This window comes from Pipistrellus kuhlii, unplaced genomic scaffold, assembly GCF_014108245.1.
Source record: "Pipistrellus kuhlii isolate mPipKuh1 unplaced genomic scaffold, mPipKuh1.p scaffold_m20_p_48, whole genome shotgun sequence".
In the NCBI taxonomy this organism is placed as follows: Eukaryota; Metazoa; Chordata; class Mammalia; order Chiroptera; family Vespertilionidae; genus Pipistrellus; species Pipistrellus kuhlii.
In genome coordinates this window covers 324,709-350,140 of record NW_023425549.1, presented here as the reverse complement: position 1 = coordinate 350,140, position 25,432 = coordinate 324,709, and the positions used below count along the sequence as shown (strand labels likewise).

The 25,432-nt window shown below is 53.4% G+C and overlaps 1 protein-coding gene across 2 annotated transcripts; it reads left to right on the top strand.

The window, feature by feature from the left end:
• The first annotated feature begins 1,248 nt into the window (after positions 1–1,248).
• On the top strand, positions 1,249–5,275 carry CTF1 (cardiotrophin 1). Of its 2 annotated transcripts, none has more exons than XM_036413059.2 (3): positions 1,249–1,398; positions 2,598–2,716; positions 4,686–5,275. In XM_036413059.2, exons 1-3 carry the CDS (start codon positions 1,374–1,376, stop codon positions 5,154–5,156), a joined length of 615 nt encoding a protein of 204 aa, XP_036268952.1. In that variant the 5' UTR covers positions 1,249–1,373; the 3' UTR covers positions 5,157–5,275. The 2 variants fall into 2 exon arrangements, with proteins under 2 accessions (XP_036268952.1, XP_036268953.1); XM_036413060.2 differs by having other exon boundaries at positions 1,300–1,398; positions 2,601–2,716.
• Positions 5,276–25,432: the final 20,157 nt, after the last annotated feature.

Below are 25,432 nucleotides of genomic sequence, written 5' to 3'. Positions count from 1 at the left end.
GGTCCACAGAGGTTAAGGTATAGGAAGATGGTTATGGCAGCATTTGGGGAACCAAATTGCTGGGGTAAAATCCCAGCTCTGGTTGTCCAGGCACCCTGGGTACGTCACTTGTTTCTAATTCAACTGTAACGAGGGTAAGTTAATAAATGTATAACTCTTAGAACAGTGCCTTGCACGCTGTAAATACTCAATAAATATTCACTGTTATTAGTATGTGGCTCAGTGGTTGTGCATTGACCCAGGAATCAAGAGGTCATCAGTTAGATTCCTGGTCAGGGCACAAGCCTGGGTTGCGAACTTGATCTCCAGAGGGGGCCAGCAGGAGGCAACCAATCAATGATGTTTCTCACTCTCTCCTTGATGTTTCTATCTCTAGCTCTCTTCCTCTCTCTCTAAAAAATCAATAAAAAACATTATTTTAAATGAGTATGTGACTGTGGACCCTGTGAACAATCGGGTTTCATCATACCTGCTGTGCCCTCTGCCAGTAATCCCTTTCTTCCTTTATTCTGGCGATATTCTCCCAGACACAGCCTCTCCCCAGTCCCTTCGTCACTCTACCTGCTGTTTCTATGTTCCCCCATCAGACTGGGAGCTCCTCGGGAACCAGGAAGCGAGTTGGGTCACCCCCAGGTCCCAGCGCCCAGCACAGACTGGGCTTTGTCTGCACCAGGTTAGTGGAGTTGACATGTGGCTAACACACACACACACACACACACACACACACACACACACACACACACACCTGTCTCTGAAGCGTGTTCCTGTGTGAGAATGAAAGTCTATATGCGGTCAGAGCAGGTGTGTGAGCCTGGTTGTGAGTTGAGCTGGTGAACCTGTCCCTCTGCTGCGTAGTAGGTGCAACGGGAGCAGAGAACATGACGTATTAAGAAAGGAGGTGGACAGTGTGTCTGGGCAGGTGTTGCCCAAGCCTTAGAGCCCCCTCTCCCCCTCCTTCCCAGACAAGAGAGAGTGCCGCGCATTCCTGTCCTGCCAGCCCCACCCTCCAACCAACCCCCGTTTTCTCCGAAAAGCAGCCTGGCGCCAAACGTTGTCTCTGGCCGGAGCCGGAGCCTCCTCCTCCTGGCGTGATGCGGGGCTTCTCCGGCGCTGGCCCCAGTCCTCCCCCGGGTCGAGGTCCCAAATCCACCTTGCAGACCACCTGCCACCCCCTCAGGCCCTTTCTCCACTAGGCCCAGCAGGCGGTGACCGGGACTCCCGGACAAGGAATCTTGCCTGGGGCGGGAGGGGGGGGGAAATTCTTGGGGTTTGAGCCCTGATTGGCTGCGCCCGGGCCCGCCCCCGCCTTTTCCCCCCTTCTCCCCCTCTGGGAAGGGGGGCGTGGAGGCAACCGGGATCAGCCTGGGGCCAGCATGAGCCAGAGGGAGGGAAGTCTGGGTAAGGGGCTGGAGTGTGACTGTCGAGTGCCCAAGGGGAGCCGTGTCTGAAGGGCTGGAAGCTGGGGTCCGGGTCCCCACTACCTTCGGGCCGGGGAGGGAGCGGCCGGAGAGGGGGAGCAGGGCCGGTGTCAGGTAACAGCGGTGAGCTGTGGGCGAGCTGTGGGCGAGCTGTGGGCGAGCGTGGGAAGGTGCTGGCGCCGGCGTTGAGAGGAGGCCTGGATTGTACCTTCGGGGACGTGGGCTCAGGGATTAGATAACCGGTTCGAGTCCCCCCTGGGGGAGGCCTGGGGTCGTGGCTGAGGCTGTACCCTGGGTCCTCTTTGAAAACCGGCGGAGAATCCGAGCTGGGCCCGGGGAGTGACAGAGTTAGCAGAGGAAGTCTTTGGGCCACAGTAGAGAGTGAATGACTACGAGCGACGAAAGTCCAGGTTGATAACGACAGGAATAGGCGGTGGGAACCTCAGGCGGGTGGGGGCGGGGGCGGGACGCCAGGGTTGAGAAGCCAGGACTACATTACCCAGCCTGCCCTGGGCGCTTGCGCGGGGCGTCTCGGGAAATGTAGTGCTTCCCCGGGCACTACCTTTCAGCTTGTGTTTAGGGAGACGGGGCCGCTGATTCAATTGATGATGTCTGGTGCCCAGGGCCTCGCATAAAAAGGCTATCAGGGAGGGAAGGGGATTTAAGTCTCCCAGTCTGTAAAATGGGCTGAAAGGCGCATTCCGGTGTGAAGTGCCGTGTTTCAGTGATGTTGAATTTCACCAACAATTACAGCAGCGGTACCGAGGTATGTAAGCCCTACCCTCAAATGGCTCCCAGGATGAGGCCAGTTCACACACATAAAAGCGCCATTAAAAGAACTACCTTGAAAGTATGAACAAATGGCCTTAAGAAGAAGAAAGGAGTTAATTTAAGGGAGGAGTGAATCCAAGGCTGTACTGAGGAGGCAGTGTTTGAATTTAGCTTTAATAGTATTTCAACAGTGATTTGAGAACAGGGAACACATTTCTCGCAGAAAAAAAACGTTTGGAAAATGTTTGGTATCTCATTTCCCTCAGTTGGAATGGGACAGAGCCTGCCTGGCTTAAACGTTGGAGAGTTCAGAGCTGAGCTTCTGGGTTTGGGAAGAAAGGGCCAGCCTGAAGTGGTCAGGAGCAAGGAGTTGGGGCTGCCCTCATTCCTCCCCCCTTTTCCCACCAGAAGACTTCCAGGCTGACTCCTCAATCTCACCCCTTCCCCTCTTGGAGGCCAAGATCCATCAGACACACAGCCTTGCCCGCCTCCTCACCAAATATGCTGAGCAGCTCTTCCAGGAATATGTGAGTGGGGATGGGTGTGGGGGGGAGGGGCCGGGGATCAGAGAAACACAGATCATAGGGTTACCTGAGCACCTGTTTTCTCAACCTCATTTCCCAGCTGCAGAAATTGGGGCTCCAAGCGAGATCAGTAACTTGCCCCCGGCCACATAGCAATGCGAGGAGGATCGTGTCTGTTCCCCAAATGCCCCTTCATCCACCTAAGCTTGGAGGCTCCCTTCTTGGTGCTTCACACAGGCATCCTGAGCATTAGATAACTCTGGTCTGGGAGTCAGGAAAGCTGGGTTCCAGGCTGGATGGGTTTGTCACCTCACTGCCATGGGCCTTGGTCTCACCAGCTGTCAAAAGAGGCAGTTGAACAAGATGAGATGTGAACTCTTACTTGTGCTATGCAGAGGCCAGGAAGGGGTTTCAGTCTGGGTCAAAAATTCCATCCCCGGGGGACTTTTACAAAGGAGGGAGGTCTGCCAGTATAGTTGGTTGGGTAGAGCGCCTGCCTAAGGACAGAAGAAATTTCCCCAAATTTCTATAGTGCAGTGGAGGGAGGGTATGGTTTTGAAGCAGACAGACTGTGTCCTGCCAATCTTACTGTGACCTTGGGCAGGGATGAGAACATGAAAAGAATGAAGTAACAATTAGTAGGTAGTGGGAGGACAGAATCAGCTTTGTCGACCTACCAACTTTCGTTCCGATTCCCGTTCTGCCCTTTCCTGGATGGAGGACCCAGGTCGAGGCGCTGTACCTCTTCAGCTCCAGAGTCCTCATTTACAAAATCATCATAATTACATCACACCCATTATTGGGGAAATTAGGAATAGTGTGCTTAAAGCAGCAAGCACAATGCCTGAACCAGAGGCAAGATGTTAGCAAAGGATAAATGGGATTGTATAGCAGTTTTACAAATTACATATCACCTTTAGCTTTTTTCTGTTCACTCATATGATAGTTATTCATGAAGCCCTGCTGTGTGCCAGGCAGGTGGGAGAGGGGGTGGGGTGTGTGAAAAAGACTAGTTCCCATACTATCTTGCCCCCCCCCCCGCGGGCCCCCCCCTCACCGCCATTCTACAGATGAGACTGAGGCTCAGAGAAGGGAAATGGTTTTGTAAGAAACTGAACAGTTAGTAAATGGAGAAAGGATTTGCACCTACTGCAAGCATGTCAAACTCGCGGCCCACGGGTCACCCACAACAAATATTTTTGCAGCCCAGCCAATATAACAGTATGTAAGAGATATTTTAATAAAAATTTTGTAACTTAATCTTTATAATATCCTGTTATACATAATTATTAATAACAAACTTCAACGTTTGCTAATGACTGATTACTACAATCGTGTTGCATTCATTTCCCTTACATACCTCACATGCAGGTGCACCATTTCTCTCCACTGATATTAGCAGCGGATATTTTAGCAGCCAATTGTCACCTTAGTCTTGGACTGACTTGTTTGGTGTGTGCAACAGGAAATATTTCGCTTTTGGAGAACAAGGAAAATAGGTTTATTTGCATTACGCTTATTAATTTGTGCAGGCATTCAGTGTCTGGTAAATTAATGTTCAAGAAAAAATATTAATTTTTATTAAAATGTTCTATGATTTTATGTTCACGATGACCCATTTATTTCAGCCCTTTGTATTCAGCATGTCTGAAAATGGAAGCTTTTGATTTTTTGGCCACATAAACGTAAACCTTGTTTCCTCACCCGGGTCAGCCTTGGAGTTTGGCATGCTTGCCCTGGTGTTTACTGTGCCTTTCCCGGGGCGGGCCGGGACTGACAGGCTTTCTGACATGCTCGCAGCTACCTTATGAGGTTGACAGTGTTATCTCCATGGTAGAGACGAGGACACAAAGGCCTGTGTGAAGGTCACTTTTGGCAGTTCTGTGTCCTCATAACCAGACGGGACTTGTCCTGTGCGGGCGGGGAGGGAGCCCCGGGCGGCGGCCCCGGCACTGACGGCCTGTCTCCGCAGGTGCAGCTCCAGGGGGACCCCTTCGGGCGGCCCGGCTTCTCGCCCCCGCGGCCGCCGGTGGCGGGGCTGAGCGCGCCGGGCGCGGGCCACGCGGGGCTGCCGCTGCCCGAGCGCCTGCGGCTGGACGCGGGGGCGCTGGCCGCGCTGCCGCCGCTGCTGGACGCGGTGCGCCGCCTGCAGGCCGAGCTGAACCCGCGCACCGCCCTGCTGCGGCGCCTGGAGGAGGCCGCGCGCCGCGCCCGCGCGCTGGGCGCCGCCCTGGAGGCCGTGCTGGCCGCGCTGGGCGCCGAGCCCCGCGAGCCCCGGCCCGAGCCCGCCGCCGCCGCCGCCGCCGCCGCCGCCGCCGCCGCCGCCGCCGCCGGCGCCTTCCCCGCCAAGCTGCTGGGGCTCCGCGTGTGCGGCCTCTACCGCGACTGGGTGAGCCGCACCGAAGCCGACCTGGGCCAGCTGGTACCCGGGGGCCCCGCCTGAGGCCGGCCGCAGCTCGCCGCCGCCTCCGCCAGCCGCCTCCATCTCCCTCCGTCTCTCCATGTCCCCGTCTCCCCTTCTCCTCCATCTCTCCGTCTTTCCATCTCTCTCCATCTCTCCATCTCTCCGTCTTTCCATCTCTCTCCATCTCCATCCATCTCTCCGTCTTTCCATCTCTCTCCATCTCCCTCCATCTCTCCGTCTTTCCATCTCTCTCCATCTCTCCGTCTCCCCATCTCTCTCCATCTCTTCGTCTCCCCATCTCTCTCCATCTCTCCGTCTCCCCATCTCTCTCCATCTCCCTCCATCTCTCCGTCTTTCCATCTCTCTCCATCTCCATCCATCTCTCCGTCTCCCCATCTCCTCCATCTCTCCGTCTTTCCATCTCTCTCCATCTCCCTCCATCTCTCCGTCTCCCCATCTCCTCCATCTCTCCGTCTTTCCATCTCTCTCCATCTCCCTCCATCTCTCCATCTTTCCATCTCTCCGTCTCCCCATCTCTCTCCATCTCTCCGTCTCCCCATCTCTCTCCATCTCTTCGTCTCCCCATCTCTCTCCATCTCTCCGTCTCCCCATCTCTCTCCATCTCTCCGTCTCCCCATCTCTCTCCATCTCTCTGTCTCCCCATCTCTCTCCATCTCTCTCCATCTCTCCGCCTCTGTCCTGTCGGCGTTGTTCAGACTCTCCTCTTCTCCAGGGACCTCCTCGTCTCCGTGTGTGACTTCCCAGTTCCGTCACACTCCTGCTTTCTCCCTCTTTCCTCCATCCCTTGGGTGTGCCCCCCCCCCCCACAAACACCTTCACCCACGTGACTTGGAGGTCACTTGCCTCCCTTTTCTCCTCACTCTTCTCTCCTCTCGACCCGCACGAGCCTGTGTGCAGCTCAGCCTCAACTCAAGGAAGGGACACCTGGTCACTCTGTTTCCCTCCGCCCTCCCCCCACCCCACCCCAGTCCATCCACTGCTGCCCCCCTCCCACCCCACCCCTGCCCTCCTCCCTTTACATCCTCCCCCTTCACTTTCCTCCACCATGTCCTTGCACCTACTGTGCCTCCAAAGCCAGGTCTGTGAAGAAAAACAATCGACACCTTAAAATAATTTCACTTCTGAAAATAAATTAATTTTTTGTAAATAAAATGTTAAAAAAAAATAAAAAGAGTTGAAACCGGTTTGGCTCAGTGGATAGAGCATCAGCCTGCGGACTGAAGGGTCCCCAGTTCGATTCCAGTCAAGGGCATGTACCTTGGTCGTGGGCACATCCCCAGTGGGAGGTGTGCAAGAGGCAGCTGATTGATGACTCTCTCTCATCGATGTTTCTAACTATCTCTCTCCCTTCCTCTCTGTACAAAATCAATAAAATATATTTTAAAAATAAAAATAAAAAGAACAGTAAAGTTACCAGCAGATACAGTTGTTGAAGATGGGAGATGCCTGGAGGAGAACAGGATCCTGGGTGTCGCCTGGGCCCAGACACACTAACACCACAGTGCAGTGGCAGTGGGCTCCTGAGAGCCGGGTCAGGGACGCTGGCCCCAGCGGGACCAGCCTGTGTCCCCAGCAGGAAACAGATGTGAATCGAACCTCCATTGATGGGGAAGTGAAGCCCCTGGAGACGGGAAGTTGTCACCGTGGCCACGGTCAGAAGAGGAGACCAGGGAGGAAGTGAGCTCCAGCGAAAGGAAGAGGCCCGTCTGCTCCACAGCCTCCGCATCTCCCCCCAGGAAGTGAGGCAGAGCCTGCGCCCTGCACCTCCCCACAATGACCGGAAGGGCGGCCTCAGGGAAGCCCAGGAAGGAGGCCAGCGTCCTGCCCAGAGACGGGGTGTGAAGCCTCTTCAAAGCGGTGCTTCTCTCCACCCAGGAGGCGGCCACCAGCCCCCTGGAGTGCGATGCCGGGATGATAGCGTCATCCTCCCACCAGATCTGGAAGGGAGGCCATGGGTCTGGGAAGGCCCAGCCACCAGGGAGTTGAGGCTGGCTCCCAGGAAGTATTCCCATGACATGGCACACTGACCCTGTCCGCTAGCCAAGCAGCAGGCAGAAAGGCCAGAAGCGTTGCAGCTCTGACAGGAAGTCCTGCCTCCTCTCTCCCGGGTACTTGCCCTTGAGCAGAGCCAAGTCCCTCACAGCTCGGCCTGTCCAGTGGTCATATTCCTGGGTCACTATACAGCCTCGACATTTCCTCTCGAAGGCTGAGGCCCCACAGGTGACAAGCCCGGCAGTGTCCTCTTCGGGTGGATAGGCAGGCCCAGGGCAGTCACGATGGCAGCCATGTTGCCCAGCAGGCTGTGGGCCCGGAGCCTCGCAGCCCCAGCTGAGCCAGCAGGAGAGGCCTGCCAGGGTTCAGGTAGCTCTGGTTGTCTCCCACAAGCTGAAGGTGCTCGGTCAAGGCCAAGAAGGCCCCCTGGGCACTGCACAGCACTCCCCATCAGCCAAGGCATGCCAGGTCTTGAAGGAGACAGCGGCAGGTGGCAGGCTGCTGAGCTGGAGCGCAGGGGCTGAGAAGGGCTGCCCTGGGGCTGGAGCAGCGTGAGGGACAGAGACAGAAGTGAGGGGACCAAAGGGTACCCTCAAGCTCCCAGGATTTCACATCTGCCTTCTATGCGACAGCATCTTCCCAGGGGGAGTTGCCACCCATTACACCCCAGCGAGTCAGTGAGATGTCTTAGCACAGGGCCTGGGCTCAACTGGCTTCCATTTTAACTTCCTCCACATGTAAGTTGTGAAAGTTTGAATCACGGTTTCAATAATTCCCATGTGGCAGTATTGTCATGAGATGATAAGTAATATATAGAAAGCCCTTAGCCCAGCACCTGGCATACTATAAGAGCATGATAAGCCACCACTAATAATAAATGTTAATGTCATGAACACAGATTATATTATTATAACATTTTCTACCTAAATACCTAAATATGTTATTGACAATTTAGTTACAGCCCTATTTCTTTTTTTTTTTACAGCATTTAATTGTTTGTGCTTGTTAATTTTATTATAATCTATATACATAAAAGCCTAATATGCAAATTGTCCCCTCTGAAGTTTTACTGGGAGTTCCATCACTCGCTATGACATGCACTGACCACCAGGGGGTGGCATGGAATGAAAGAAGGCCCCAGCCAGCAGCCAGAAGGCCCTGGTTGGCCCTGATCACCGGCTAGGCTTAGGGACCCTACCTGTGCATGAATTTTGTGCACCGGGCCTCTAGTCAATAAATAATTGTTGATATTATTAAATGTCATTGAGTGCCTTCTCCATTAAAGTTCTTGCCTCCACAAACCTACACGCACAGAATCTTCGTGCTTGCTGATAAATCTCCTCCTTGATAGATACATCACCTGGTCCCACATCCCCATTTCACAGGAGAAACAGGCTCAGGGTGCCCAAAGCTACCAGGAATGGTGGAAGGTGTAAGATAAACTAGATTTAGCAACATCACATGGGCCTGGACTATAGACAGTGGAAGAGCCACAGACTCCTGAGGGTCAGGGCCCGCAGGTCATGTGACCTGGGAGGAACGCAGGAGCTTTGGTCACAGGACTCCTGTGCCTGCTTTAGACAGGCGTCACGTTCAGGACTGAACAAGCCCTGCACAGCCCCCGCCGGAAACAGCTGGCCAAGAGGCTCCAGTTTGGACTTCCAGATAGTTGGGGGTGTGGGGAGAATTGGCATTGAATGTCACAGCCCTGGTTTAAGATCCTGGCACTTCCCGGTATTCCTGCGTGACCTCCAGCAAACTGTTCACCCCTCTCGGACTCTGTTTTCTTGTCTGCGAAGTGGACTGTAGGTCCCTGTCTCAGAACTTCCGGAGAAGTCAGTGAGGTAATGGGAGGGAGTGCCCTCGGGGCATGAGGACCAAATAAACAGCACAGCCCGTGCCTGTGGAGATAATCATGGCGGTAAAGCCCTCTCTCTGGTGCTTCCTTTGAATCTTGTAACAGACCCGAGAGGTCAGCAAAGGCAGGATCACTAGGAAGCCGAGGCTGAGAGAGAAAGAATGACTTGTCCAGGATCACCAGCCCTCAGTGACCGTGATCGTGTGGGTGTGTCTCTAGTTAACAGAGCGCCTGTACCCTCCGACCCATGGAGGAACTTTCCCCTGGCCTTGCTCTTCCCCCTGCAAAGAGCAGAGCCGGAGGGCATGTCCCCGCCCCTCACTCCCTCTCAGGCCCAGCATCACTAACAGCCATCTGCAGGAGCACTGACGTATTCTTCTGCCTGGCTATGGGCTTGACTGATGGGCTCAGCTGGGGAGATGGGGCCCCGGACTGAGGGGGCTGCAGCAGGGTCAGCAGGCAGAGGGAGGCTGGCAGAAGGCATCAGAGGTCAGCACCATCCCCAACTCCGCCCACTGGTTCATTTATTTCTCGTTACAACCTAAACGGAAACAGCCCTTGTGGCCACAACAATCCTGCGTATCCAGATCAGGGCAGAGTAACCCTGAATGGAGATTGTTTCCGGCCCAGAACATCCCCTTGAACTCCAGTCCCATGTGATCAACTTCCGGCTTGACATTTCCCCTTAGACACTAATAAGCACCTCAAACTCAAAATAGGCACCACTCAGCTCTGGCCCGCTCCCCCGGGCAGCCCCCACCTCTGACAGGAGCACTCCCTTCTTCCGGTTGCTCAGGTCAACGTCATGGGGTCCTCTCTGGGGCCTTCCTTCCTCTCATACCAGCCCCACAGCAAATCCTGTTGGCTCCGTCCTTACAGGTCGCCAGCACAGGTCTGCGCTCCTGGAACCTAGTGCTCATGACAGGGTTATTCACTTTGCGGAAATTCACTGAGCTGTATGTACACTCATGACGAGCACTTTTCTGTATGTTTGTCATTTGTAATCAAACCTTTTAAAAGATGAAAAGGTGTATCCACTTCTCCCCTGCATCCCAGCTGCCAGCGCCTCTCACCAGACCATTACAGTGGCCTCCCCGCTGGTCTCTGCTTCCTCCTTTTCTCCCCACCCCCTCCTGGAACCCCTGAGTCCAACGAGATCCCTCCTCTGCCTGAACCCTCCATGGCTCCCACCTCACACAGAGTGAAGGCCTGCCCCTCCGCACAGCTCCTTTCTGTGGTGCAGCATCCCCCTCGGGCCTGCCAGGCCACCCCAAAACCTCCCCAAGGCTGCCTCCTTCCTGTTCTTCAGGCCTCAACTCCTATATATCAAAACCTCTCCCTCCCGGATTTATAGTCTTCACAGACGCTCATGCTGCTTGCAACTGCGTCGTTTATTTCTTTGTCTACCAGCTTGTTGCTGTCTCTCTCCCTAGTCTGTTGGCTCCAGGAAAGAGGAAACCTCACCTGGTTCATCTCTGCTGGTTCCCCGGCACCCAGCATAGAGCTTTCTTAAAAAATTGATTTGAGAGAGAGAGGAAGGGAGAGGGGGAGAGAGTTGGAAACGTCACTGATGAGAGAGAATCACTGATGCATGCCCCGCACTGGGGGTCGAGCCTGAAACCCAGGCATATGCCCTGACTGGGAATCAAGCCAGTGACCTCTTGGTTCATGGGTCGACGCTCAACCACTGAGCCACACAGCCAGGGCTAGCATGGAGCCTAATATTTGTTGACTGTATGAAGGCTGCCATGCACATCCTTACCCCAGCTCTTTGGGCACAGGTGAAAGTGTGAATATCAGGCTTGGAGGGGACACTCATTTCAAATCTGAATAAATGCTGCCGAACTGTCCTCTCAGAGATCAGGCCCAGGTTATGTTCCCGCCAAAGGCGTGCGGCTCAGGGAGGGGCCGTTACCTAAGGTTGCCAGCAGAAAGCAACGGAGGTGACAGGCAAACCGGATGGCCTCCTTTATTCTCCTTTCTCCATCCCTGAGTTCCTAGCAGTTCAGAACCGAGGGAAGGCCCTTCATTCATTCACTCAGCAAATTTGGATCATTCCACTCCCCTTCTGTCACACAGCATTCTGATTTACTTATTTATTAAATGTACTTGAGACCCGGAGCACGATATTTGTGCAGGACAGGGGGGGGGAGGTGGGTGGGGAGGAGGTTGCGGGGGGGGTCCTCTCAGCCCAGCCTGCACCCTCTCCAATCCGGGACCCCTTGAGGGATGTCCGACTGCTGGTTTAGGCCTGATCCCTGGGTAAACTGGCAGTCGGACATCCCTCTCACAATCGTGAACCACTGGCTCCTAATTGCTCACCTGCCTGCCTGCCTGGTCAATCCTAACTGCCCCCCTGCCCCCAAGCCTGATCACCCCTTACTGCCTGAGTGCTGGCCTGATCACCTCTAACTGCCTCCCCTGCCCCCAGTTGCACACACACCGCCCTTGCTGGCCTGGTCACCTCTTACTGTTCCCCCTCCCCCGCCACTGGCCTGATCATCCCCAACTGCCCCTGCCTGTCAGCCTAGTCACCCCTCACAGCCCCCTGCCAGCCTGGTCACCCCATGCAGCCTGTTGTTCAGTCGTTTGGTTGTCCCTCACTAACCCCCTTGCCAGCCTGATTGTAGGCAGCCATCTTGTGAGGGCGTGAGGGTTAATTTGCATGTTACCTCTTTATTATATAGGATTGCCTGTGTACAGAATGAAATCTCCATGAGACCATACATAGATTTTTGTCTGTTTGCCCAATCCCTAATGCTTAGAGTATTACCTACCACGAAATAGTCATTCAAACACTATTTCTTGAATGAATGAATGAATGAATGAAGCCTCTGTGTGTAAGGATTTGCTGGTTTTCCATAGATGCAAAGACAACCAGGCACAGCTGAGCCAGAGGGCCTGGGCACTGCCCCTCCCCTGCTGGTCTCTGGGGTCCTGGGGCCCCACCCCCTCACTCAGCCAGAGAACAGCTCATGCTCTCTCCTTGGCTCCTTCCTCTGCAGCCTCGGGGTTGTTCTGGGGCACCTGTCCTCCTGTCCCTCAGATGGCTTTATACCTGGGCCCGCCAAAGAGGGAAGGAGGAAGTCCGGGGTGGGGGGGGGGGAGGAAGAAGAAAAGGAAGAGGGAGAGGGGGGTGCAGGAGCAGAGGTAGGGAGCAGGCTGGGCAGGGGACACTGAGATTGCATCCTAGTCCTCTACAGCCCCCGAAATTCTACCTTAAACCCTGGTTGCTGGGAGGCCAGGGGCAGGGGCAGGGAGGGATTACAGGGGACAAAAGGGCTGCCCAGTTCCCTGCAGCTTCTCACGTCCTGAGACCCAGTTTCCCAGGAGGAGGCGGCCCCCTGCTCCGCCCACAGGGACCCAGGTTTGGGCCCTGGTTCTGGAGGAATTTGCAAAAGGGACAGGAGGGGTGGTCCTGAGCAGCACCGCCCACACCCAGGCGCACCTTCCACACAGGAGCAAGCACACGTCTACACACATGTTGGTACCTGGGCACATGGCAGACATGGACACACACGTTCATCCCTTCATTCATTCACGTATGTATCGACACTGCTGCCTGCTGGACCTGTTCCAGGTTCTGGGATGGAACAGAGAACAAGTCAGACAAAAATCCTTGCCCCTCTGGAACTGACACTTCACGCCTTCACACATGTATCACACTCCCAACTAGGCCTGCACACATTACACAGGCAGAGCCTGTGAATAGACTCGTCCACACAGATGCACAGATATGTGAGTGCATAGCCACCACTAGAGGCCTCGCCAGAGGTGCGTTCACAGAGCAGACATGCACATAAGTGGTGTATACATACCATGGCATGTGTGTGCACACATGCAGTGGGGCAGGAGTCCTGAGATCGGGCCACATCTCAGTCTTTGCTTTCCTAGGAGATGGTGGGCCAGTGGCTGCCTCCACCCGGACACAGCACACCCAGACACACAGACATGCATCTGAAGCCCGCCCTGCTCCAAGCCGGTGCTAGAGGGGCGGGGGTGGGGGTGAGGGGAGACAGGTGCTGGGGCTGGTCCCTCTCCAGCGCTTTCCCAGTCTCTTCACAGGAATCATTGTTCGATGCTCAGCCTGCGCCCACCTGCTGAGTCAGAGCCCAGCAATCAGAGGCCTCCCCGGCTTCCATCCAGTTCGGGGCTGGAACACTGCTCTCCCCGCCCCAGCACTGGGGGCTGGAGTGGAGGGAGAAGGCCGGCCCCCTCCCTGCCTAGGCAGGAGGTACATCTGCTCATTCGTTCATGTGTTCCTGCCGCCAGCACATGCCCATGGAGTCCCTGCTGAGCGCCAGCCCGGTGAGTAGCTGGGCAGGCCAGGTCCCGCCCATACCGGGCACTCAGTCCAGTGCAGGAGACCAACAACAGACCTGTGAACTGATAAAAAATGTCCTGAGGCAGCAAAGTGCAGAGGATAAGCCAATATAAGCCGATGTGATTAGCTGGTGGTCAAGGAGACTCCTGAGGAGCCTGAGGCCCAGAGGGGTGTGCCTACTGACCCGAGTCACACAGCAAGGCCAGGACAGACCCCAGACTCCTGTCCCCAGCTTGGGAACGGAAGGAGGAGAGAGGTTGAAGGGAAGATGGGTTCTGAGGTGAAGGATCCTAAACTGAGACTCCAAGGCGAGGTGTGTGTGTTGGGGGGGAGTGCCAGGGCTGCTAGACAGGACTGTACTGGGCGGCGGGGATGTCAGGGGATTGGACTAGGCCCACTGGATGGCTGCACTGAGCGTGGCCAGGCCGGGTGGTGGAGGAGGAGGCGGGGGGGGGGGGGGGCGGGCAGGAGGCCAGCAGGGCAGGAGGAGAGGGGGCAGGAGGAGAGGGGGCAGGAGGAGAGGGGGCAGGCAGCGGGCCAGGTGCCGCTCACAGGTGAACGGAGGGCAGACCACCCTCCCTGGCCACCCCCACACCCACTGCTCACGGGCTTCACTCTCTCTCTTTCTGGACCCTGGGGGGAAACTTCCCTGGAATCGGCCCAGCCCAGGTCCAGCCCCATTGTCCAAGGCGCCAGCGGTCACCAGCTCTGCCTGCTGGCCAGCCCACCTGTCTCCCGCTCTACTCCCGTTCTCACCAGCAGCTGGTGCCTGAGGGTCCTAGTAACTCAGGGGTGGACAGAGGGTTCAGACCCGCCTTTGTTCGTCACCGGCTGTGGCTCTCACTCCCCATCTCTGAGCCCCAGTCCGTTTCCTTGGCGGGAGGCCCGGATGGTAACATCCACCTCCCAGGCTCTCACCAACTCCGCCACCAAGCGCCGGCCCCTGAAGGGTACATAACGCTCCCTCCATGTCCCACCACTGCATGCTTGGAGCCCAGTGCACACATACAAGCTCCCAAGAGATCTGTCCTGTTCATCCCCCAGGTCACTCAGCATGACCAGTGCCACGTGGCAGGTCACAGCATGGAGCCCATTCAGAACAAATAACCATGAACTCTAAGCCAGACCCTCACTCTGGCCCTGAATGAAGTCCAGCTCATCCCCCCTCCGACTGCACGCCGTCACCCCCCTCCAGGCGGAGAACAGGCTCCATGCCCACCCCTGACTGCACGCCCTCACCCACTCCAGGCGGAGAACAGCGCGAGCAGAGGCCTGAGCTGGGAGCGGCTCACAGGTCCCAGGTCGCGGGGAGCAGACTGGTGCTGGGTGAGAAAGAACACGACAGGGAAGAGCCAGGGTTGTCCTGCCTCCTCCGCCACCCCCATCCCTTCCCCTGACTCCCAGGGCCCTCAGGAGAAAGCTAGTTCCCATTCTGCAGCCTTCAACTCCGAGTCCCTGTGCACCCCAACCCTTACTGCTTGCTTTCCCCCAACTTCTGCCTCAGCCACACAACCAGCTTTTTTTTTTTTTTTTTTTTTTTTTAACCCTCATCTGAGGATCTGTTTTTTGGGTTTTAGAGAGTGAGAAGGGAGAAAGAACGCTGCTGTCAGAGAGAAGCATTGATTGGTGCCCGCCCCGATGGGGAAAGAACCTGCAACCTTTGACGTAGCAGATGATGCTCCAACCAACTGCGCCTCTGCCTCCCGGCCAGGGCTATGCAGCCTGCTCATAGGGGTAGAAAGCGCTCCTGCCCGCCCCCCCCCCCCCCGCGCCCCCCCCCCCTCCCCGCTACCCTTACCAGGCACAAGCCTTCTCAGATTTTCAACTTCAACTCGGGTTTTGCCTCCTCTGGGAAGTTTTCCCTCTCCTCTGCCCTCTCTGGGCTCCCACAGCCCCCTCTGCCTGCGCACCCCCCCCCCCCGTCTCCCCCTCCCTCCTTTCACTGATCACCCCGCACTGTAACTCTCAGTCTCCTACTCTCTCCCTCGAGTGACAAGAGGCAGAGACTTGCCACCTCCGGATGCCCAGCGCCCAGAGGCCTCAGTGAGTGGGGATGAGGGAGGAAGGCAGGAGCAGGCTGGGTCCACGCCCCGGAGTGGCTGTGAGGGGAGCAGGTGCCGAGAGGAGCGGCTGGTCTGGGGGACCCCTGTGCCAGGGCCCCTTCCTGGTGGGATGGCGGTGGAGGCACAGCGAGCACATGGAAGAGGTGCCCAATGCGGGATGGTGGTGAGGAGCAGGGGCCGCATCGTCTGCCCCCCGGAGCTGCTCAGCGCGCCGGATGGGGTCAGGGCCTGCCCTCCCGGAGCGCGCGGCCTCCCTCATGGCGGCACTGACACGTCCTGCGGGCAGACTTTGTTCTCGGTTCAAGGTTCCTTTACAAACCCCACCGATGGGCAGCACTGTTTCCCGTCGCGCGGAGGAGGAAACTGAGGCACAGCAAGGTTAGTGATCCTGCAGGCCACACCGCTGGGAGGGGCCTCCCACTATCACACCTCGAGGCTCCAGGATCGAGGCTTTCTGGTCTGGGAGACCTTCCCACCATCAGGCGCCCTGGGCTCCCCGAGGGGTTCCTCTGGCAAGGGGTGCCATCCCGGTTTCCCAGGGAGAAGCAGAGGGAGGAGAATCACCATGCGGCCACTTCACACGCAGACGTGGTCTCATCGCACCTGGTCCCCGCCTGGGAGGCAGGTTCTCGGCAGTAGCTCCACCTCCTCACACGAAGCTCAGAGAGGTCAGGTGACCTGCCACCCATCACACAGGGAGTGGATTGTATCGGCCTGACCTCAGGACGGGCTCCGGGTCCAAGCTGTCCCCTGCCGCAGCTCCTTTGCTGTCCCGGTCTCTGCGTCGCCACCTGTCAGATCTGCCCGTTACTGTTGCTGCCAGGATGAGCTAACCCAATCCCCCCCCACCCCCCCACCCCTGTCCCGGCCCTTGGCGGTCTCTGGAAGCCAGCCAGCTTCACCTCTGCGGCAGGGCCAGGCCGCCATCCTTGATGAGGAAGAGAGAACAGCTCCTTAGCCCTGCGTCCGGGCAGAGGCAGAGGCTGATGGGAGGGTTGTGGCTTGTTCACGTGGGGAGAAGTGAGTTAGAGCCAGAGGGCTGTCCTCCACTCGACAATCACAGACCAAACTCCCACGTGTGACCTGAACTCCCAAGAAATGACAACGAGGGGTCTAGTCAGAGAAGCAGCCCCACCGAGGGGCAGCCACTCCCTGAACCCCGGGACCAAGCCCGCGGCAGGGGCGGAGCGGGAGCCGGGCCTGGGGCACGCAGAGGCCAGGGGCAGAGCCAGGGAGACTGCCCTTTAGGGTGTGATCCTGGACATTTAAACTCGGGAGAAAAGAAAGACTGAGGGAGGATGAACTATTAAATGAGAGGTTGGGGAGAGCTGGAAAGCTACATGGAAAAGTGTGAGTTCGATCCTGTGGCGCGGGATGTGCCAGCAGACCCCTCGCTCGCACCCCGCCTGTCCCCACCGTGTGCGTGTGGGCAGCGGGCTCTCGCTGTCCCCGCTCCTCAGACACGGCCCCTTTAGGCACAGGAATGTGGGGTGGGCACGCTGCCTGCGCTGCACCATCAGGAGCTGCTAGGTTGCTGGGTGATGGGCCAGGCTCTGGACACGCAGCCGAGAAACGCGTGGAGCGGGAGAGGGTGCTGCGTCCTCAGGGCGAGCGGACACCGTAAGCCAGCGGGGACGGCACAGCCGTGCCCAGCTCAGCCCCGGGAGCCTGGGACCCCGGAGTGGACGCGGGAGTGGCCCTGCTTGCCGTCACCCCAGTGCCTCCTTGGGGAACCTGTGCTTCCAGCACAGTCTAGACACCCCCGTTTCCAGAGTGGGCGGCACGTTTCCTGCAGTGACTTCAGAGCCACACCTGCCACCTGTTGGCCGCTTTGGCCTCCTGGTGCCAACACAGCAGCAGGAAGGACAGGCCTTGCCACCAGCCTGGGGTGGCACCCCCTGGTGCTCACGGAGCCAGAGCTGCTGCTGCGTAACGGGCACTCGGTGATCCACGGGGACCTCTCCTGACTCCAGGCTGTTCTGTTTTAAGGAGGAAAGTTCCATGGCCACGGCCTGAAGGGACTCAACCCTTCAGGGATGAGGAGCAGGGCCCACGCACCACGCAAGCTGCGAGACAGCAGCAGAGAGAAGCCAGCTGTAAAGGGGGGAGGGGGGCTAGATGAGTGAACGGCAGAGGAAGGCGCGGATGGATATCAGTTAAGGCTCTAGAACTCATTCTCCTCTTCTACGTTTACCAGAAAGTATGACCAATCGGAATGCTGCAGGAGCAATAGCTGGATGGAGTGACCTTCTGGGAAAGCAAGTGTTCTGAGCTGCCCCAGATCCCTTTCCAATAGTGACACCCCCTCCCATCCCACCCCCGATGTCCCCACCCCCACCATCCCCACCCTCCTCAAGGCAGACCTCGCCCAGTGTCTGAACGGTCTGGATGCTCCAGGTGGAATTAACTTGGTGGGACCATTGGGGCTCCATGACTGAGCCGTTGCTCAGCTTTTCCTCACTGCCCTGTCCTGATGGCCTCATTCTCCTTCTTCTAGAACAATTCCCCAGGCACGCGGTCAAGAACTCCCATTTTGGGCTCTGTTTCTCAGGAACCTGATCTAATACTATTTTTAAAATGTGTTAAACGTGAAAGAGATTTCTAAAATTACTAAACAAAAACATAGACAAATACTTTAAAAGGCTGGGCTAAGAGGAAGCCTTCAAAAGAGAATCACAAAGCATACTTACAAAAGTAAAAGGTTAAAGGTTGATAAATTTAAAGGCACTCTCTCCTGTTTTGTTTTATTTTTTATTGTAAGTGCACACACATATTGCTGATTACTGACACACACTCTCTCCAATACAGAACACGAGTGGGTCACGCTTCCACTGACACTGTCATGAATGTCTGTTGATTTGAAAACATGTCCACATATTTTTTGACATGCCTCCCTTCGAAAGGAGTGCAATTCTCGTGCCCTTGAACGTGGGCTGGTTTTAGAGACTCAACAGTAACAACCAGAACGTGGCAGAAGCAACGTGTGACTGCTGAGGCTAGTCAGAAGAAGCGTCTCTCTGGACACTTGCTCTAGGAACTCAGGTCCCGTGTTGTAAGGAAGCCGAGGCCACAGAAGAGGCCATGTGTACGTGTCTGGCCGGCAGCCCCAGACCAGGCCCTCAGCCAACAGCCAGCAGAAATAGCCACACATGTAAGTGAATGAAGCTTTAGATTAGGGGTGTCGAACTCAATCAGAGAAGGGGCCAAAATCTAAAATCCAGCCTAAATCACGGGCCGAATGGTTTACTGAACAGTCATAAACTGTCATTGTGATGGAAACGCAGCGGAGTGCAGTGATGACAGCGCGGTGCGGGCCACATTGCAAGGCCTGGCGGGACGGATTTGGCCCGAGGGCCTTGTGTTTGACACACGTGCTTTAGATGATCCCCCCAGCTTTCAAGACTTCTAGCTGAGCCAAAACCGTTTTGGCTCAGTGGATAGAGCGTCGGCCTGAGTCGGCCTGCGGACTGAAAGGTCCCAGGTTCGATTCCAGTCAAGGGCATGTACCTTAGTTGCAGGCACATCCCCAGTGGGGGGGGTGCAGGAGGGAGCTGGTCGATGTCTCTCTCTCATCATTGTTTCTAGCTCTCTCTCTCTCCCTTCCTCTCTGTGAAAAATCAATAAAATATATATTTTTAAAAGAGAGACTTCTAGCTGAGACCCCAAACATGATGGACCAGAGACAAGTCAGCCCTACTGTGGCCTGACCGAATTCCTGACCCACTGAAACCAGAGAGATCATAAATGATTGCTGCCGGTTTAAGCCACTAAATTTAGGAAACACGAGATAACTAAAACAAGGACTGAAATATGTGGCATAGAAATAAAAAGCAATGAAATTGCACAGACCCAGTAGTAATTTGCAGGAAAAATCCAGACAGTTCAAAACACAAAGGAAGCCATGGCGTGGCTCAGTGGTTGAGCGTCAACCCATGAACCAGGAGGTCACGGTTTGATTCCTGGTCAGGGCACATGCAAGGGTTGTGAGCTTGATCCCCAATAGGGGGTGAGCAGGAAGCAGCTAATCAATGATTCTTTCTCATCATTGATGTTTCTACCTCTCTCTCCCTTTCCCTTCCTCTCTGAAATAAAAAAAAAAAAAAAATGTATGTTTTTTAAAAACACAAAGTAAAACGAAGGGGGTCTGACATTTCAGATTCCCTATAATTTCTTGTCTTCAACATTTCATATGTAGTCAAGCTGATTTTCCTATAAATACTTTGTTGTCTTAAATATATAAAAATTCACACACAGCAAGTTGCCCTCAAACCTAGTGGTTTAAAATGACATTTATTCACTCCTGCCGGGCAGCTCAGTTGGTTAGAGTGTCGTTTGGATGCACCAAGGTTGTGGCTTTGATCCCCTGTCCGGGCACATGCGAGAAACAACCAATAAATACATAAATAAATAGAACAACAAATCTATCCATCTCTCTCTCTCTCTCTCTCTCTCTCTCTCTCTCTCTCTCTCTCTCTCTCTCTCCCTCCCTCCCTCCCTCCCCCTCCCTCCCTCCCTTCCTCCCTCCAAAAAAGCACTAGAAAATAAAACAACATATTATTCCATTGCTATGGGTCAGGAAACTGGGCTGAAGGCTCTCAAAAGGCTGTAGCAGTCAAGGTCAGGGCTGCAGTCTCAAGTGGCTGAAGAATCTGGGTCCAAGTTAACCCATGTGACACTGGCAGGATCCTGTTCCCAGGGGGTGGCTGGTCTGAGGACCTCACTCCTGCTGGCTGTTCACTGGAGGCTGCTGGGAGTTCCTGGCCACCTGGGCCTCTCACAACATGACCTCAGAGGAGCCACGAAGAGGCAGAGAGAGTGCTAAGAAGGTGGGGGCACAGTCTTTGGTGGCCGTATCCTGGAAGTGACTGCTCACTCCTTTTGCCTAAGCTGTTCATTATAGAAGTCACTAGGTCCAGCCTCTGTGGATAGGGCGGGAAGACCAGGGGGCAGGGATCATTCGGAGCCATGTCGGACGCCACCCACTTCAGCAACAAATGCAACGTGTGGACCTGGTTTCCATAAACCAACGGAAAAGAGACATTTATGAGATAATCCGGGAAATTTGAACATGGACTATGTATTAGATCGTATTAAGGAATTACCATTATTTAGTAAGATGTGACAAAAGTCTCTGGTGGTGTTAAGAAAAAAGATTCCTCATATATTAGAGAGATATGTGAAGAATATTACAAGTAAAATGTTATGATGTCTGGGATTTGCTTTAAAATAATGCAGTGGGGATGGGGAAGGGGGTGAATGGGGGATTACATGAAACTGAGTTGTATATTGATAAATATTGACTTGAGTAAGAGTTATGTAGATTAGAACATTGCACTGTTCTACTTTTATGTTTTTAAAATTTTCTATAATAAAGAGTTAAAAATCAAAGTGAATTAAAACTAAAAGCTGTACAATAAAATTGAAATCATATACAAATTCTAATGCTGTTGCATATTGACTGTATTTTAATTGTTAGAGAAAAATTTCAGATGGGGAAAGATAACCATAAATGTGAAAGAAAAAAAAAAAGAGCAGGGTGGGCGGGGAATGAAGAAAGAGAAGGAAGGAAAGAAGGAAGGGAGGAAGGAAGGAAGGGAGGAAGGGAGGCAGCTGACTCCTGACTCTATCTTAACCAAAGAAAACAAGGAGATTCAGGTCATTCTAGTGAAAGAGCATGTTGGGTAGCAAATCTAAGTCCTTGGGAGCACCTAGTGTCTGAAGGAGTAGCTGGAGTTTAGGGGCTGACCTGGCCCTGAGGATGGAGAAGCTGATCCCATTTCAGAGAGGGGATGGAGGCAGGAGGCCCAGGGGCAGCTGGTGTTCACGCTCTCCGCTGTGCTTTGGATATGATGTCATGCAGGATGCCATAGTCCAGTGGTCGGCAAACTCATTAGTCAACAGAGCCAAATATCAACAGTACAACGACTGAAATTTCTTTTGAGAGCCGAAAACTGACTTCTGAGCATGGCCCATGAAGTTGCAATCGCACTGTACGTGCATGCCTGCACGTGGTATTTTGTGAAAGAGCCACACTTAAGGGGCCAAAGAGCTGCATGTGGCTCATGAGCCACAGTTTGCCGACTACTGCCATAGTTTTACCGACCCTGCATTCTGGGGAGAATAAATCCCACACCCACATCTCTAGACAAAGGCCTAGGTTCCCTTCTCATTGTGGATTAAGACAGTTTTACATCATAGACGCCTAGCATGGGGCTTGGCATACAAGAGGTGCTTCCTATTCATTTATTCAATCTAGTGGTAGTGGTCCTCAACCAATATTTAGGCATATTTGAATTTTCCAGAATTTAAAAAAAAATTTTTTTATTGATTTCAGAGAGGAAGCGAGAGGGAGAGATAGAAACATCAATGATGAGAAAGAATCATTGATCAGCTGCCTCCATCCCTGGGCTAGGGCCTCTTGCAAATTTTTAAATAAAAATAAATTCTGGTTTTAAAATCTTAAAAAGAGCCCTAACTGGCTTGGCTCAGCAGATAGAGCATTGGACTGCAGACTGAAAGGTCCCAGCTTTGATTCCGGTCAAGGGCATATACCTTAGCTGTGGGCATATCCCCAGTAGGGGGTGTGCAGGAGGCAACTGATCAATGTTTCTCTCTCATTGATGTTTCTAACTCTATCCTTCTCCTTTCCTCTCTGTAAGAAATCAATAACACACACACACACACACACACACACACACATATATTACAAAGAAAAAGCTTTTTTAAAAAACATGGAGTATGAATTATTATCTATGGACTAGAGGCCTGGGGCACAACATGCATGGGTACGGTCCCTAGGCCTGGCCTGTGATCAGGGTCATCTTCCCTGGCTGTCAGCAGCCGGCCCCACCCTCCTCTGCACCCACCCCCGTTCACCATCAGCGCATCAGAGCCTGCCGGCCAGTGGGAGGGACAGGAAGATGGTCAGTGTGCCTCAGAGCAACTGGTCGAGCTGTCATTCTGGTGGTTCAGCTGTTTGGTTGATTTGCATATTACTCTTTTATATACACTGAGTGGCCAGGTTATTATGACCACCCATCTTCAGTACTTCGTTGGGCCACCTTTTGCCTTCAATACGGCGGCGATTCTCCTTGGCATTGACTCCACGAGATGCTGAAAGGTGATGCGAGGAATCTGACACCGTGCCTGAGGAATAGCACTGTCGGGTCTGTGAGATTTGATGGCTGTGGAACCAGCTGTCTGATGGCTCTTTTAACTTTGTCCCACAAATGCTCAGTTGGGTTGAGATCTGGTGATTGTGGGGCCACCTAAGCAAGGTAGGGTCTCCTTCATGTTCTTGAAACCACTCCTGTACAATACGAGCACCATGGCAGGGCGCATTGTCTTGTTGGAAGAAGCCATCTCCATTGGGATACGCCATCAACATGATAGGATGAACTTGGTCAGCAATGATACTTAGGTATGTTGTGCTATTCAGACGTTGTTCTACACAAATTAAAGGGCCCAAATCATGCCAGAAAAACATGCCCCAAACCATAACACTGCCCCCGCCAGCTTCAAGGATTGTACTCATGCATGTGGGGTGCATGCTTTCATGCTGTTCTGCAAAATTCTCACTCTGCCATCTGCATGATGCAACTGGAAACGTGATTCTTCGGACCACATGACTTTTTTTCCAATGTTTGACTGTCCAGTCTGTGTTCCTGTGCGAATTGGAGACGTTTTATCTTGGTAACTGCAGACAGCACCGGTGTTTAAACATGCTTTTGGCTTTCATATCCCATATGATGAAGTGTACGGCTAATGTGCCTACAAACGTCAGGTGATCATAATAATCTGGCCGCTCAGTGTATAGAGATAACATGTTTTTGTTTTGGGTGGTGTTTTTTGTTTGTTTTGCTGCAAAAAGCTTTATTGTTTCCTTTGGTCCAAGGCATGGGAGAGGGCTTCAGGGTGCTTCAAAGACTGCCCAGGAGTTTCAGAGAGAAGCCCGGGTAAAAGCCAGACACGAGGGGAAGGCAGAGGGCTCCTGGTCATGCTTCAGGGTGAGTCTTTCGAAGAGATACTCGCCCAGCCCAGCCTGGGGGCCGGCAGCCAGCGGAGGTGAGTCAGGTGTTGCCCATCTTCTTGATGAGTTTCACCTCCTCACCCAGGAAGTGGTCCTACAGGAAGTCACAGAGCTGAGGGTCTGTGTGGCAGAACCCAGGGCCTGCAGGTCCACAGAGCTGGGGTCAGGCTCCTCTCCAAGGCCAGAGCGGCACCCATGGCGTCCTGAGTTTTGCCCACTCATCTTGGAAGGCTTCAGCACGTCCTGGAAGAGAACTCGGCCACTACGCTGGTTTGGCAACTTTAATAGACGCTCAGCGCCCTCACGCTTCTTCTCTGCCAACTCACAGAAGTGGCCCACGCCCTCAAGAGTCACATCGTCACGTTCAGAATAGAAGCCCAGAGAGAGGTAGGTGTGGGCAGCCCGCAGGTGCAGGCTGGCCAGGCGGGTGGAATAATTCTGAGGAATTTGGGAGCTCATGGTTGTTCAGCGATGAGAATTAAGGTAGAAAAACCCCCGGTGTGTCGGCTGGTCCCAGAGGTGCTTCTGACGGTGGTGACTGGGTAAGACGCAGGAGAGGGGTCAGAGGCTGGAAGAAGGGGTGTCCCTGGGTATATTTCATCCAAACACTGTTGAAGCAAGAGACAGATCTGGGACCACCGAGGGCACTGCCCACATGTTTTGTTTTTTAAAAATCTTTGTTGTTGAAAGTATTACAACCCTATTCCGTTTAACTCAGTGGATAGAGCGTCTGGACCCCAGACTGAAGGGTTCTGGGTTTGATTCTGGTCAAGGGAATATACCTTGGTTACAGGTTCGATGCTGGCCCTGGTTGGGGCACATGCAGGAGGCAACCAATAAATGTGTCTCTCTCACATCAATGTTTCTCTGTCTCTCCCCCTCCCTCCCACTCTCTCTAAAAATCAGTGGAAAATATCCTGGGGTGAGGATTCACACACACACACACACACACACACACACACACAATTACAGGTGTCTCTCTTTGCCCCCATTGACTCCTTCTAGCCAGCACCTGTCCTTAATCACATTTTAAAAGTCAATATGGCTAGCTGACTTCCTTCCACAATAGCTACTCCCAATTCATTCCCAGCATTCCTCTCACTTCCTCTATATCCAGATTTGGTTATGTTACCATTTTTAGCTTACTAATAGTTATAACATGCATTTACACTTACAGTGTATTCTATCTACAATCCTTATTTCCTTAATTATTTAGATTGATATTTAAATATTTTCGATGATAACCAACAATTTTTCTTGTCTTTTTCCCCCCATTTTCACCATTTTCCTCCTATTACCCTCTTCCACCTCCATCCCCCCCTGAAATCACCACACTGCTGTTTATATTCATAAGTTCTCTCCTCCCCCTTTTTTTCTCTCAAATCAACAAAATTTTTGAGTCATCTAGGTTAGCTAGATCTATATTTTCAAACTAGAGGCCTGGTGCATGGATTTGTGCACCGATGGAGTACCTCAGGCTGGCCTGCAGAGATCAGGCTGAAACCAGCTCTCCAACATCCCCCAAGGATTTGCGAGAGGGTTCAGGCCAGGCTGAACCCTCTGAGATTCATCCCCTTCCATCTGAGATTCATCAGTCTGTTCCATGTTTCAATGCCTGTGGTTTCCGCTCCTGCCTTGAGAGTGGTCAATGTGCATCATAGCTACCAGTCAGCCAGTCGCTTAGGCTTTTATATATATATATATATATATATATATATATATATATATATATATATATATATCTATATATCTATATATCTATATCTATATCTATATCTATATCTATATCTATATCTATATCTATATCTATATCTATATCTATCTATCTATCTATCTATATATATATATATATATATATATATAATTTTAAAGAAAGGATCATGCCCTTTCCATTCTACCTAGAAGAGTCCATTCTGTTTTATCTGTAGTTCCTACAGTAATATAATGAAGAAAAAAATTAGCCCGTTATTTTTATTACTATTTATTGATATTACCTACCCCATTAGGCTCAGTGGATAAAGCATCCAC

Coding starts and splice junctions, on each gene's coding strand:
- CTF1 (XM_036413059.2), top strand. CDS start 1,374: ATGAGCCAGAGGGAGGGAAGTCTGG. Junction 1,399..2,597: donor CCAGAGGGAGGGAAGTCTGG/GTAAGGGGCTGG, acceptor TTTTCCCACCAG/AAGACTTCCAGGCTGACTCC. Junction 2,717..4,685: donor AGCAGCTCTTCCAGGAATAT/GTGAGTGGGGAT, acceptor CTGTCTCCGCAG/GTGCAGCTCCAGGGGGACCC.